Source organism: Dromiciops gliroides, chromosome 3, assembly GCF_019393635.1.
Source record: "Dromiciops gliroides isolate mDroGli1 chromosome 3, mDroGli1.pri, whole genome shotgun sequence".
Taxonomy (NCBI): domain Eukaryota; kingdom Metazoa; phylum Chordata; class Mammalia; order Microbiotheria; family Microbiotheriidae; genus Dromiciops; species Dromiciops gliroides.
The window spans coordinates 185,746,325-185,758,840 of record NC_057863.1 but is presented as its reverse complement, the minus strand read 5'-3'; the positions used below and the strand labels follow the sequence as shown (position 1 = coordinate 185,758,840).

General features: G+C 37.2%; 1 protein-coding gene and 1 pseudogene across 1 annotated transcript in view; both read left to right on the top strand.

The window, feature by feature from the left end:
• MRPS9 (mitochondrial ribosomal protein S9) overlaps positions 1 to 12,516 on the top strand; it is a 91,594-nt gene that overhangs the window by 14,749 nt on the left and 64,329 nt on the right. Inside the window, 2 exon segments of the mRNA XM_043996220.1 lie at positions 5,724 to 5,808; positions 5,811 to 5,902. Of these exon segments, the coding sequence (XP_043852155.1) occupies positions 5,724 to 5,808; positions 5,811 to 5,902 (177 nt within the window).
• LOC122749728 lies at positions 9,109 to 9,551 on the top strand (annotated as a pseudogene).

Sequence of the window (12,516 nt, the reverse complement as noted above, 5' to 3'; positions counted from 1 at the left end):
TAAGTTCAGGGAATTTTTTTCTCTAAATATCTATCAATAAAATTTGATATCTACGTAATGATGTAATAAGAAGAAACATAGCCAGTATGAAATATGGTAAGACTCTAGGTGCACAATGTTGTAAATGGTGTCACAATGTTTTGTTATTCAGTTTTTCTTAAGGGAAAATTCTTTGGGGCTGGGGGGAGGAAGAAGAATAGGGAAGAGATAGATATATCTGGAAATAACTGATATAACAAAAAAGGCATCAATAAAATTTTTAATTAAATATTTATTTTTTTCAAGCAAAAGCTATACACAACCATATGCACAGCCCTGATTGTTTTGTTATGAAGTTAGTGTTTGAAAACTTTCCTGAGTTTTACCAAAAAAAAAACCAAACCAAACACTCATCTGTTTATAAAAGATTAGCCAAGACACATGCTGAGTATTAAGAGTTATCAGCAAGTATTTGTTAATTGCCTACTAAGTGCCAGGTTGTAGGAATACAACTAGCAAAGAATGAAACAATCCCTACTCAGAATGGGTTTATGTAATGATACAAATCACCACTTATCATTTCATAGTATTTTTATTTCAAGTTATGGAAAGCGTAAAAGTTAAATATGCTGTTTGTGAAAAACAAAATGTTTTTAAAAGACTTGTTTTCTTGGGCTTTCCTGAGTAGCAGAAATTTATATCCCAGTAAATCACAGTATTTATACCTTAATCTTTGTATTGTAGAAGTCCATGGAATTACAGTTGTCTTTTGATACTGAACAGGTTTATTTAGTGAGCCATTTTGTTAAAAAAAAACAAAACATACATACAATGTTATATTCAAAGATAGAAAATAATGTCCAAATAACTGCACAAAATTGAGAATCTTTTGTGTCTGTTGATCAGAAAAATGCAAATTAAAATAGCCCTGAGGCACCACCTCACACCTATCAGAGTGGCTAATATAACAAAAAAGGAAAATGTTAGATGTTGGAGGGAATGTGGGAAAACTGGGATGCTAATTCACTTTTGGTGGAGTTGTGAACTGATCCAACCATTCTGTGGCACAGTTTGGAACTATGCCCCAGGCCGTATAAAACTGCGTACTCGGGGGCGGCTAGATGGCACAGTGGATAAAGCACCAGCCCTGGATTCAGGAGTTCCTGAGTTCAAATGCGGCCTCAGACACTTGACACTTACTGGCTGTGTGACCCTGGGCAAGTCACTTAACCCCCATTGCCCCACAAAAAAAAGAAAAAGAAAAAGAAAAACTGCATACCCTTTGATCCAGTAATACCACTGCTAGGTTTATATCCCAGAGACATTCCAAAAAAAAAAAAGAGAGAGAGAGAGAGAGAAAAAGACCTATTTGTACAAAACTATTTATAGCAGCTCTTTTTGTGGTAGCTAAGAATTGGAAATCAAAGGGATGTCCATCAATTGGGGAATGGCTAAACAAGCTATGGTATATAATTGTAATGGAATGTGCTATAAGAAATGACAAGCAGGTTGATTTCAGAAAGACCCGGAAAGACATATAAACTAATATATAGTGACATGAGCAGAACCAGGAGACCATTGTGCATAGTGACAGCAGTATTGTTTGATGAAGAAACAATACTAATGATGAAGCATACTATCCACCTCCAAAGAAAAGAACTGATAGTGATTGAACAGAGACTGAAGCAAGCTATTTTTCACTTTCATTTTTTTTCTTTTATTCAAGTCTTTACACAAAATGGCTAATATGGTAATGTTTCACATAATTGCACATGCATAACCTATATCTGATTGCTTACTACCTCAGGGCAGGGGAGGGAGGGATAGAATTTGGAACTCAAAACTTTAAATAAAAATGTTTATTTAAAAAATCTGGGGCAGCTAGGTGGCACAGTGGATAAATTACCAGCGTTGGATTCAGGAGTACCTGAGTTCAAATCCAGCCTCAGACACTTGACGCTTACTAGCTGTGTGACCCTGGGCAAGTCACTTAACCCCCACTGCCCCGCAAAAAAAAAAAATCTTTTGTGTGAATGAAATTAATGCAACTAGGATAAAAAGGCAAACATTAGGGGGAAATTTCTATGTAAAATGATGTCTGATATTTGAGATATATAGGTAATTAAATGAAATAGATGGTCAAAGCCATTCCTATAGATCACCAGAGCCCTGCGGTTAAAAAAAGATATGAACAGTCAGTTTCCAAAAGAAAAAATCGCAAATTGTAAGCTATAGAAAAGAATTCTCCAAATTACCAATGAGTATGAGAATATATTTATTTCTGATATTATTGACTAGTTCATTGCTAGTCTCCTAGCCTTTTCCCTCTCTGCTTAGCTATAATGACAGATGAGATTAAATCAATTTAAAATATCAAGAAAAGCCAAAAAGATTAGAAAAAGGATATGTTCTCGTTGTACCAGACTACTGAATGACAACTGAATGTCATTTGAATGCATTTTTTTCTGGTTCTGTAACCACTTTGTCAAAGGTGAAGTATTAGTGCCTTGGGGAGAAATTTTCATTGCCATAGCACAAAGGGTTCAGCAGCAGCCAGTGTAATACAATTACTGATATTTTAAGAAGATGTGAAAGCTCTTATTGTGAAAACTAGCATGTTGAACCTAATTGCTAATAATAAGAAATATCTTTATATTAGTTGAGCAACTCCCTTATCCTATTAAATAAATATGAAGCCTGTATAATTCATTCTCAAGCTAGAACTGAACCTGGTTTTTTTATTATTTATTGTACTATATTGCCTTGTTTCTAGTAAATGGTGGAGTTAGGACTAGAACTCAGTTCTTTTATGTGAGGAAATAATTTAAAAGTACAAGAACATATTTTTATTGCTAATTTTTAAAAATATTTTCATCAACAGATACCTTTGCCTATCTATAGAAGAACCAAAAGATAATACTTAAAATCATAAGCAAGAAAAATGAAGTTCCGAACAAAACCTGTCCTAGAGCAAACCATGAACAATTAGGGAAAATACATTGTAAATGATGGCACATCACCACAGCTTTCTATTATCAATTTGTTATACTTTCTTCTCCCAAACTGGGTCCAGGTGATCTTTTTTTTTTTTTTTTTTGGCAGGGCAATGGGGGTTAAGTGACTTGTTGATTGTGTGCTTCTTGAAAGGCCTCATAGAAGTAGCCATTCATCTCTGTAGGCCTTATTATGAAGTGGTGGGAATAGGAGACATCAGAGATTAGGTGTTTGTTTCCATGGTGCTGCTCTGCATCCACACCCAAATGTCCCAGTCTCAGAGCTTCTCCAGAGGGAACTATGATGGTTCCAACTCATTTTCATATAAGGATTTCCAGAGTAGTCATTCCAGACTGAGTATGATCTCTACTCAGTACAGCAGTGATGGGCCCTCTACTGTCTGCTCAGAGACTTGATCATTATAGGCAAAGATACAGCGGACAGTTACTCTAATCAAGCAGGGACTCAAATCCAGTGGATGCACTGGCTGAGAAAGTTGAAGAAATTGGTAGCAATATCTGTGTCTTCTGGGACTGCAACAGACTTTGCTTTAGGGTAAAGAGAGGCTGGCCCTGTAGTAATAAAAACCCATATATCCTTTTTTGGTTTTTTTGTTTGTTTGTTTGGTGAGGCAGTTGGGGTTAAGTGACTTGCCCAGGGTCACAGCTAGTAAGTGTCAAGTGTTTGAACTCAGGTCCTCATGACTCCAGGACTGGTGCCCTATCCCCTGCCCTGCCTAGCTGCCCTGTTTGGTTTTTTTAGTGAGGCAATTGGGGATAAGTGACTTGCCCAGGGTCACACAGCTAGTAAGTGTTAAGTGTCTGAGGCCGGATTTGAACTCAGGTACTCCTGACTCCAGGGCCAGTGCTCTATCTACTACACCACCTAGCTTCCCCCCCCCCTTTTCCTTTTTGCTGATGGATATGTGCTAGATTTCCTTCAAACCAAACAGGGTGACCATATCTATTCTCCATGGTAACTGTCTTTTTGTTTTTGCTTTTGTTTTGTGGGGCAATGAGAGTTAAATGACTTGCCCAGGGTCACACAGCTAGTAAGTGTCAAGTGTTTGAGGCTGAATTTGGACTCAGGTTCTCCTGAATCCAGGGCCAGTGCTTTATCCACTGCCCTACCTACCTACCCCCATATGAAAACTTTTGTCATCTAGAACTTTATACCCTAAGCAGAGAGCATAGCATCCTGTATGAGTAATTGGGCCAGGTCCTACAATGACTGTTAAAAGCACAATGGCAGTCTTGTTGTTTGTGGGTGGAACATGGTTGAACTTAATAAGTCTGGTATCCCAGTAGCTGCAACTATTCCCATACACTTTCAGCTTTACCTCAGAAGCTTTTAGTACTATTTCAACTCCATGTGTGCCAAAGCCAAATGTGATACCTATCTTCAGTAGGATGGGCTCCCCCCATGAGGACAAGATACATGATTTGTGGTGTTTCTCAGGCAAAGGCAGTCCTTCTTTTTTGGCCTGTGTATCTTGCTCTCTGGCCTAGGACTAGTCCTGCTTGGTTCTTCAGCCTCTAGAGAAGGTTCTTGGCCATAACCTTGAGGTAGAAAGAACTCTTGTCCTTGATGATACAGAGGAGCACATGGCCTGAGGCCCCCATAGTGAGGAAAAGAATACACACACACACACACACACACACACATATGCACGCACACACGCACACACACACCACACAAATATGAATGTGAAAATATCTGCTTTGCCATCAGGTAGCATGTAGCCTGGTTGAAAGTAATGACATGGATGCTTCATGACTCATCCCAAGCCTCATCTTCCAGGAACATGGGGCCATCCACAGCCACGTACTTTTTCTCTGACTGGAGTAGACCTTGACATCTGATGGCCCACTGGAGTCAGCAGCATCTTTACTTGGTACCTTCTGGTGCTTTGGGTCTCATTATTTTCCTGCGTAGACTCCAGATTTTCTTTGCCAACTGAGCATCCAGATCAGTTGGATATTGAGGACTGTCACCAGAAGGAATGACATTGAACCACATCTGGCCTCTGCCATGATAGAACCAATTGCCTTATCACCCTTTAACTTTTATACCAGGTACCAGCTTTGTTTCTTTGGGTCTCAGAACAGTTTCTCCAGGGTGCCCAGATTCTAGTTGTCCATGTCAGGGACAAGTGATGAATAAAGGAGAACTCTTCACCAGTGTCTCTTGTGGGGCCTGTTGTATGACTGTTAGCTGACACAGCAGCCCTACCCAGACCACCTCCATACTATCTCCCTCTATCACTTTCTTACCCTTTACCATCCAGTGATACTGGCCTCCTTGCTATTGCATAGTAGATACTTAACGAATGCTTGTTTACAGACAACTTTGCTTTATAATAACTTCTACTTAACATTTTGCATCGGTGTACATAATCCAATTATTTCTTTAGTAAATAGTTTTTATTTTGTTGTGGTTCACATTTAATGAAAATCATAATTAAAAATATCATTTTGTATATTTGTATTTTAAATGTGGATGCATATAGTAGGCAATAAGCTCATATCTGGTTGAAATGTTAGATTATCCAGGATATTATATGTAAGAGTATGTCTTTGACATTGCTAAGGAACCTCAGCAAGTTGTTTAGTAAGTTCTTTACCCAGTCCCATTAAAAACAAATCTTCCTTTCCCTTTGATGATTGTATGCTTACAGCCTCTTTTGTTTAGTGATGACTATTGCAAGAATAACAAAAAAAAAAATTCTTTTTGTTTTTTTATTTTGTCAGGTATTAAGGTTAATACATACCACGAGCAAAACACAAAAGAAAAATGTTGCAACCTCAGGACGTGAAGAATATACAATGGCTTTTATCAAAAACAGATCGAAGAATTCAACATAGGAAAGAGACATTTAGCCAACATGATGGGAGAAGATCCAGAAACTTTTACCCAAGAGGATATTGATGTAAGTACAGTCGTTCTGTTGGAGAAATGATTTACTATAGTGTCAAATATTGAACGCATATACTTTAACACAAGCCCTTCAGATTTCTCTAAATTGTAATCAAATTGCTAGATGAATGAAAAATAACATTTATCTTATGGAAATATGGCTTTGAATAGAAATACCACCCCTACTGCTGTATAAGGTCAGACATCACAGTACAGGATTGCATAATTGTATATTTTATTGCATATAACTTTTAGTTTCAACTGTAATAGATAATTTTGTTTCAGGGTCAGTGAGAGCCTCTACAAGTGTTTAAATGATTAAATTATGGGTAAATATTTCTTTGTTATAGATAGGTTATGTTTCTCTTGCAAGATTGATATATCAGATTATAATGGAAATGTCAGATTTTGGGAAATCCTACAATAAACATGAATTTGGTATGTTAACATATACTTGTGGGGCAGCTAGGTGGCGCAGTGGATAAAGCACTGGCCTTGGAATCAGGAGGACCTGAGTTCAAATCCAGTCTCAGACACTTGACACTTACTAGCTGTGTGACCCTGGGCAAGTCACTTAACCCTCGTTGCCTCACCAAAAAAAAAAACAAAAAACATATACTTGTATTGTTAAAAAAGTTCCGGTGATTTGAGAATTGGACTGAGTTTAGTTCTAGTTCCCCTATAACCGAGACTCACTATAGTATTATGTTAAATTAGGGAACTATGAATAATAGTTGGTGATATTTGATTGCTAAGTAACTTGAAATAACTGGAGAAATTGTTCAATTTAACTAGAAACTATTTAACTTGCTCTGATAAAAATGCCAGCTCTAACATCTATGTAATCTTATTCTTAAATGTTATGAATAATTTATAACCAGGTATAAGAATCTTATTACAAAGTGTAATCTTCATCAGTGTTAAAGTGTTTGGTGTAGGACATGATTCTTTTTTTATATATATTAATTATTTTCATGTTGTCCAGAAGTCTCATTCAAAAGGAAAATCTCAATACCAGTTTTCCTTCACCCATTGAACTCCAGCTGAGTTGAGGCTGTGGGTGGCTGCTTTTTTAATTTTGTTCCATTTTAGTTGGGGAGGAGAGTGGTAGTAGTAGTAAAGATGATAATATCATAACTGGTTACATTTCATAATTTTATAGCTAATTTTTTAGTTTCATAGTAATAATATCAGGTAGCAAGCATTAGCCAGATTGAGCCCAGTGGTTTTTAAAAAAAAAGCAGTTCACATTAAGATGTAATTTGGAGGGGCAGCTAGGTGGCGCAGTGGATAAAGCACCAGCCCTGGATTCAGGAATACCTGAGTTCAAATCTGGCCTCAGACACTTGACACTTACTAGCTGTGTGACCCCTGGGCAAGTCACTTAACCCCCATTGCCCTGCAAAAAAAACCCCAAAACAAGATGTAATTTGGAAAAGGGTTTTAAAGCCATGGCTTTTTAAAAAAACTTGTTTAATGTTTTTGATAAACTACCATCTCAAAATATTGAGAGAGAGAAGGAGTGGGAGGACGTGGGTGTATCATTTCTTCAGCTTTTCATTTTTCAAATACAATATGAAGCTCACACAGGGAAAATTCAGCTTAACTCAAGGGAGAGAGCATTATTACAGTGAAGTATTATTTATCTAGTTTTTTAAGTAGGTCAGATTTTTCTAAGACATTAAAGATATCTTTGTTAGCATTCAGCACAGAGGTTAAAAGAGGAATTGGGCATTTTGAGAAAGCTGCTTAAGGTTTTTGGATATTAGTAGAATATGAACTAAATAAAACTTAATTAGAATACAGAGTTAATCCGACAAATAGTTGGTTCAGACTGAACTACTGATTATTTTTATAATTTTTTTAGAAGTTAGTTTTCCACACAAACTTAATTCCAATATTAATAATAATAACAATAATAACAACAACAATAATAATAATAATTTGTCAGTGTAAGGTTTTCAGAGGGCTTTTACATGCATTAACTCATTTGATCCTTACAGTAATTTGTGAGATGGGTGCTATTATTATTTCATTTACCAGATAAGAAACTGAGGCTGAAAGAGGGTTAAGTGGACTTGCTTAAGTCCACACATCTAGGCAGGATGTGAAATTAAGTTTTCCTGAATCCAAGTCAACAATCCAACTAGCTAGCTAGCTACTGATAACTAAGGCATCAATAAAAATCATATTTATAAATATGTTAAAATGCCTTTTGAAAACAAATTTTGAAAATAAATTTAAAACAAAACTAGATTAGGGATTTAGTTTAGGCAGGGTTTCAAGAAATTCTTCATTTACTTTGAAAGATAAAATGATTATTTGTATTATAGGCACATTAAACAATGGAAATTAGTGTCAGTCAAGAAGATTAAACTTCAGGGTAGCCGCAGTGAATAGAGCATCAACCTTGGAATCAGGAGGCCCTTAGTTCAAATTTGGCCTCAGACATTTGACACTTATTAGCTGTGTGACCCTGGGCAAGTCACTTAACCTTGATTGCCTCACCAAAAAAAAAAAGAGGGGCAGCTAGATGGCGCAGTGGATAGAGCACCGGCCCTGGAGTCAGGAGTACCTGAGTTCAAATCTGGCCTCAGACACTAACACTTACTAGCTGTGTGACCCTGGGCAAGTCACTTAACCCAATTGCCTCACTAAAAAAAAAAATAAAAAAAGAGCTTTCAAAGACATAGTTTCATTCTCAGATCATAAATTTGTTTTCCCAGATATAACATGCTTGTTGGTGCCAGTGTACTGAGATAATAATAATTGACATTTATAAAGCATTTAAGATTTGCAGAGTACTCTATAAATATTTTCATTTTGAGCCTCTTACAACCTGGGAAGTAAGTGCTATTATTATCTTCATTTTGAAATTTTAAAAATTGAAGCAAAGCAAGATGTTAGATAACTTGCCCAAAGTCATACAACTAATAAGACAGTATTTTTGGAGGCATTAATTCACACTCAGATCTTTCTGACTCCACTTGATCCCTATGCCACTAAGCTACTACTTAGGATTGAAAGAACAGATTTTCTGTATTTTTACAAGTGTGTGTGTGTGTGTGTGTGTGTGGTGTGTGTGTGTGTGTGTGTGTGTGTGTAAAACGATGACTCCAAAATAGAATGGATGACATAATATACTCAGAAAAAGAAAGTAGCTCTAGAAAATTTAAATGCTACGCTCCTCAGCATCTTGTCTTCCACGGTGGCTCTGAAGTCAAAATGAAGTTCAATCCCTTTGTGACATCTGACCAGAGCAAGAACCGCAAGAGACATTTTAATGCCCCTTCCCATATTCGGAGGAAGATTATGTCTTCTCCTCTTTCAAAGGAACTGAGGCAGAAGTACAATGTCCAGTCCATTCCCATTCGAAAAGATGATGAAGTCCAGGTAGTTCAAGGACACTACAAAGGACAGCAGATTGGCAAAGTAGTCTAGGTTTATAGAAAGAAGTATGTGATCTACATTGAGTGTGTGCAGCAGGAGAAGGCTAATGGCACAACTGTCCATGTGGGTATTCATCCCAGCAAGGTGTTATCACAAGACTAAAACTGGACAAAGATCGAAAAAAGATCCTTGAACAGAAAGCCAAATCTGCTAAGTAGGAAAGGGAAAAGGACAAATATAAGGAAGAAACAATTGAGAAAATGCAAGAGTAAAATTACGTGGCCGTAATTAAATTGCTAGAATGGAAAAAAAAGAAAAAGAAAATTTAAATGCTGACTTGTGCTTATTAATTACTGGCCTATTTAACTTTGTATTTTAGATTTGTATGTGTTTTTGTTATTATTACTATTAGTAATAAAATGGTCAAATCAGATCATTCAATGATTATTGTCCTTGAAACTGTACATAATGTCACTTGTAAATCTTCTAGGTAATTTATGTAAGAAATGGAAGAAGAAATAGTATGTGCAAAACTCTTTTTGTTTTTGTTTGTTTGGGTTTTTTTTGCGGAGCAGTGAGGATTAAGGGACTTGCCCACACAGCTAATAAGTGTCAAGTGTCTGAGGTCGGATTTGAATTCATGTCCTCCTGAATCCAGGGCCAGTGCTTTCTCCACCGCGCCACCTAGCTGCCCCCTGTGCAAAACTCTTTATGAAGTACCTTTGCTATGACATGAAATAATTTAGTATATTTCAGGATCCATCATTTATTTCTTCCTTCCTTCCTTCCTTTTTGCAATAAGGGTTAAGTTGACTTGCCCATGGTTACATAGCTAGTAGTGTCAAGTGTCTGAAGCTGGATAGGGATCCATTATTTCAAAGTGGAAATTTTATCCAATGATGGAATTTGTGGCCTATCCATATATTTTTCCTATATGATTCTTCATGTCCTGTGCATGGATACAGTATGAGTGATCCATCCCACACACTAGCATACTTCCCTCTCCTTCCCCTCAGGTCTTGGGTTTCCATCTGATGTCTCTTGCTCTTGCTTTATGATCAGTCTACTCCCTTTTTCTGATCAGGACATTTTCTAGATGCTTTCTTTACACAACTTCTTTTACAGAAAACTATAGTTGGTCATACATATTCCTATGTAAATTGATTCCTAGGTACTACCCCTGTGACCTTGGGCAAATTATATCTTTCTAGGCCTCATCTATAAGATAAAGGAATTGGACTTGCTGGCCTCTTCTTTTTTGTTCTATCTATAATGCTAAGCCTATGGTTTTTCCTCTGTTGATCTTACTTTTGCCCTCCACACATTTTTATCCATTACCCTTTAAACCATCTAAAATGGGGTTTTTTTGGTTTTGTTTTTGTTATTTTTAGTGAGGCAATTGGGGTTAAGTGACTTGCCCAGGGTCACACAGCTAGTAAGTGTTAAGTATCTGAGGCTGGATTTGAACTCAGGTACTCCTGACTCCAGGGCTGGTGCTCTATCCACTGTGCCACCTACCTGCCCCAAAAGTTCATCAGATTTTTGGGGGGGGGGGATGAGGGTTGAGTGACTTGCCCAGGGTCACACAGTTGGTAAGTGCCAAGTGTTTGAGGCCAGATTTGAACTCAGGTCCTTCTGAATCCAGGGCAGGTGCTTTATCCACTGCACCAGCTAGCTACCCCTAAAATGTTTATTTTTTTAAAAATATATTGTGTGTTCTATCCATAACCACATACCATCATCAGAAGAATGTTGATGTTAAAAAGAAGTGTTTTTGTTTTGGGAAGCAGATTGGGATAGTTGAAAACACAGCATAATTTCCCAAGTGAAATTCCATCTTCTCTCTTCTGTTATTTTTCTGGATCCAGTTTACTATCTATGTGCAGTGTCTGTTTACACGCTTAAGATATATTGATCTGGTTTACTGAAGAATCTCATTTGTGAAAGCCCACTTGTTCTCTTACCATATTTTATATTCTTTCAATGTATATGTAGATTAATTATTCCTCATGATTTTAAAGAGGTGAGAAATTAGGCATATGGGTCACTAGTTAATGATGTCCTTTTCATTGCCTTGTTGATCCCATCTGTGCTCTTTTCCCCCTTCATCAGTGTTTTTCCCGCTTTCAGACATCTTGAGAACTAGTCCTTTCAATGCTTCACAATTCTATCAGCTCCAGCCCAGATTTCCTCTCTTAGTGGGCCTGGTCCAGGTGCTCTTCCTGTCATTCTCAACCTTACTGTTATTTCTGCCTTTTCACATGGCACATCAGGACGTAAAGATGTTAAAAAAAAAAAATCTACAGGTGGTAGTTCTGCTGTTATGATGAGGGGGAAAAGATCCATTTTAGAAAAGGTGAAAGAATGCTTTCTTTTTTGTTTGCATGTTGTCCTTCTTACAGTTTCATCTTTGAATATTTTAGCCTGAACTAGTCTAATTGGGCCTCACACGTCACTGCAAATTTGTTTTTTTCCTTCACTTCTCATTGTTTTTCAGGTGATACTATGTATAATTTTTCACCATCTTCCTTTTTGCAGATACAAATGTATTTTCTGAACCACTGTTGCCTTGGTTTCTTTCTGTCTCCACTCTTCAGGGAGATCAAATAACTTGTTGCTTTAGGCTAATTCTGGGCCCTTTGGGTGCCTGATTTTGGCAATTGCTTTACATCCATTAAACTTTTATAGGAAATGGTGGTAGGCCATAGTGAATGACTTCTTTATTCTCTTCCCATTTCTCAGCATTCGTAGTTTGTTTGAATAGTTGAAGGTAAGAATGGTTGGGATGTCAAAACCACATCCTTTTTATTCTTTTTATCTTTTCGCAATTTGTTGTCGAATCCTGTGGTCTAACAAAATGCAGTGCAGTTCAGATAGCTTTGGTGTATGTTTATGGAATTAGCACCTGCACAAATCCTAGACTTGCCTAACAGCATAATGAACCTGATTTGACCTTTTGAAGACTGTTGTCATTATGAATATTTGATTATTAAGCTGTGCCTTTTACAGTGGATGGTGATACCTTTAATGAGATTATTGATGTATACAAAAAATGATTCAGGCCTCTGTGCTTTTGTGAATATTTGCTTTATTTAATTCTACTTGCTATTTTGCTCGCATGACACCATCTCCTGTCTCCAAGCTCTTCTTCCCAACCTCTGACTCTTGGAATCCTTGGCTTTAAGACACAGCTCAGAACCATGTCCAGGGATGCTTTTCTGGTCCTTGACACCCTGC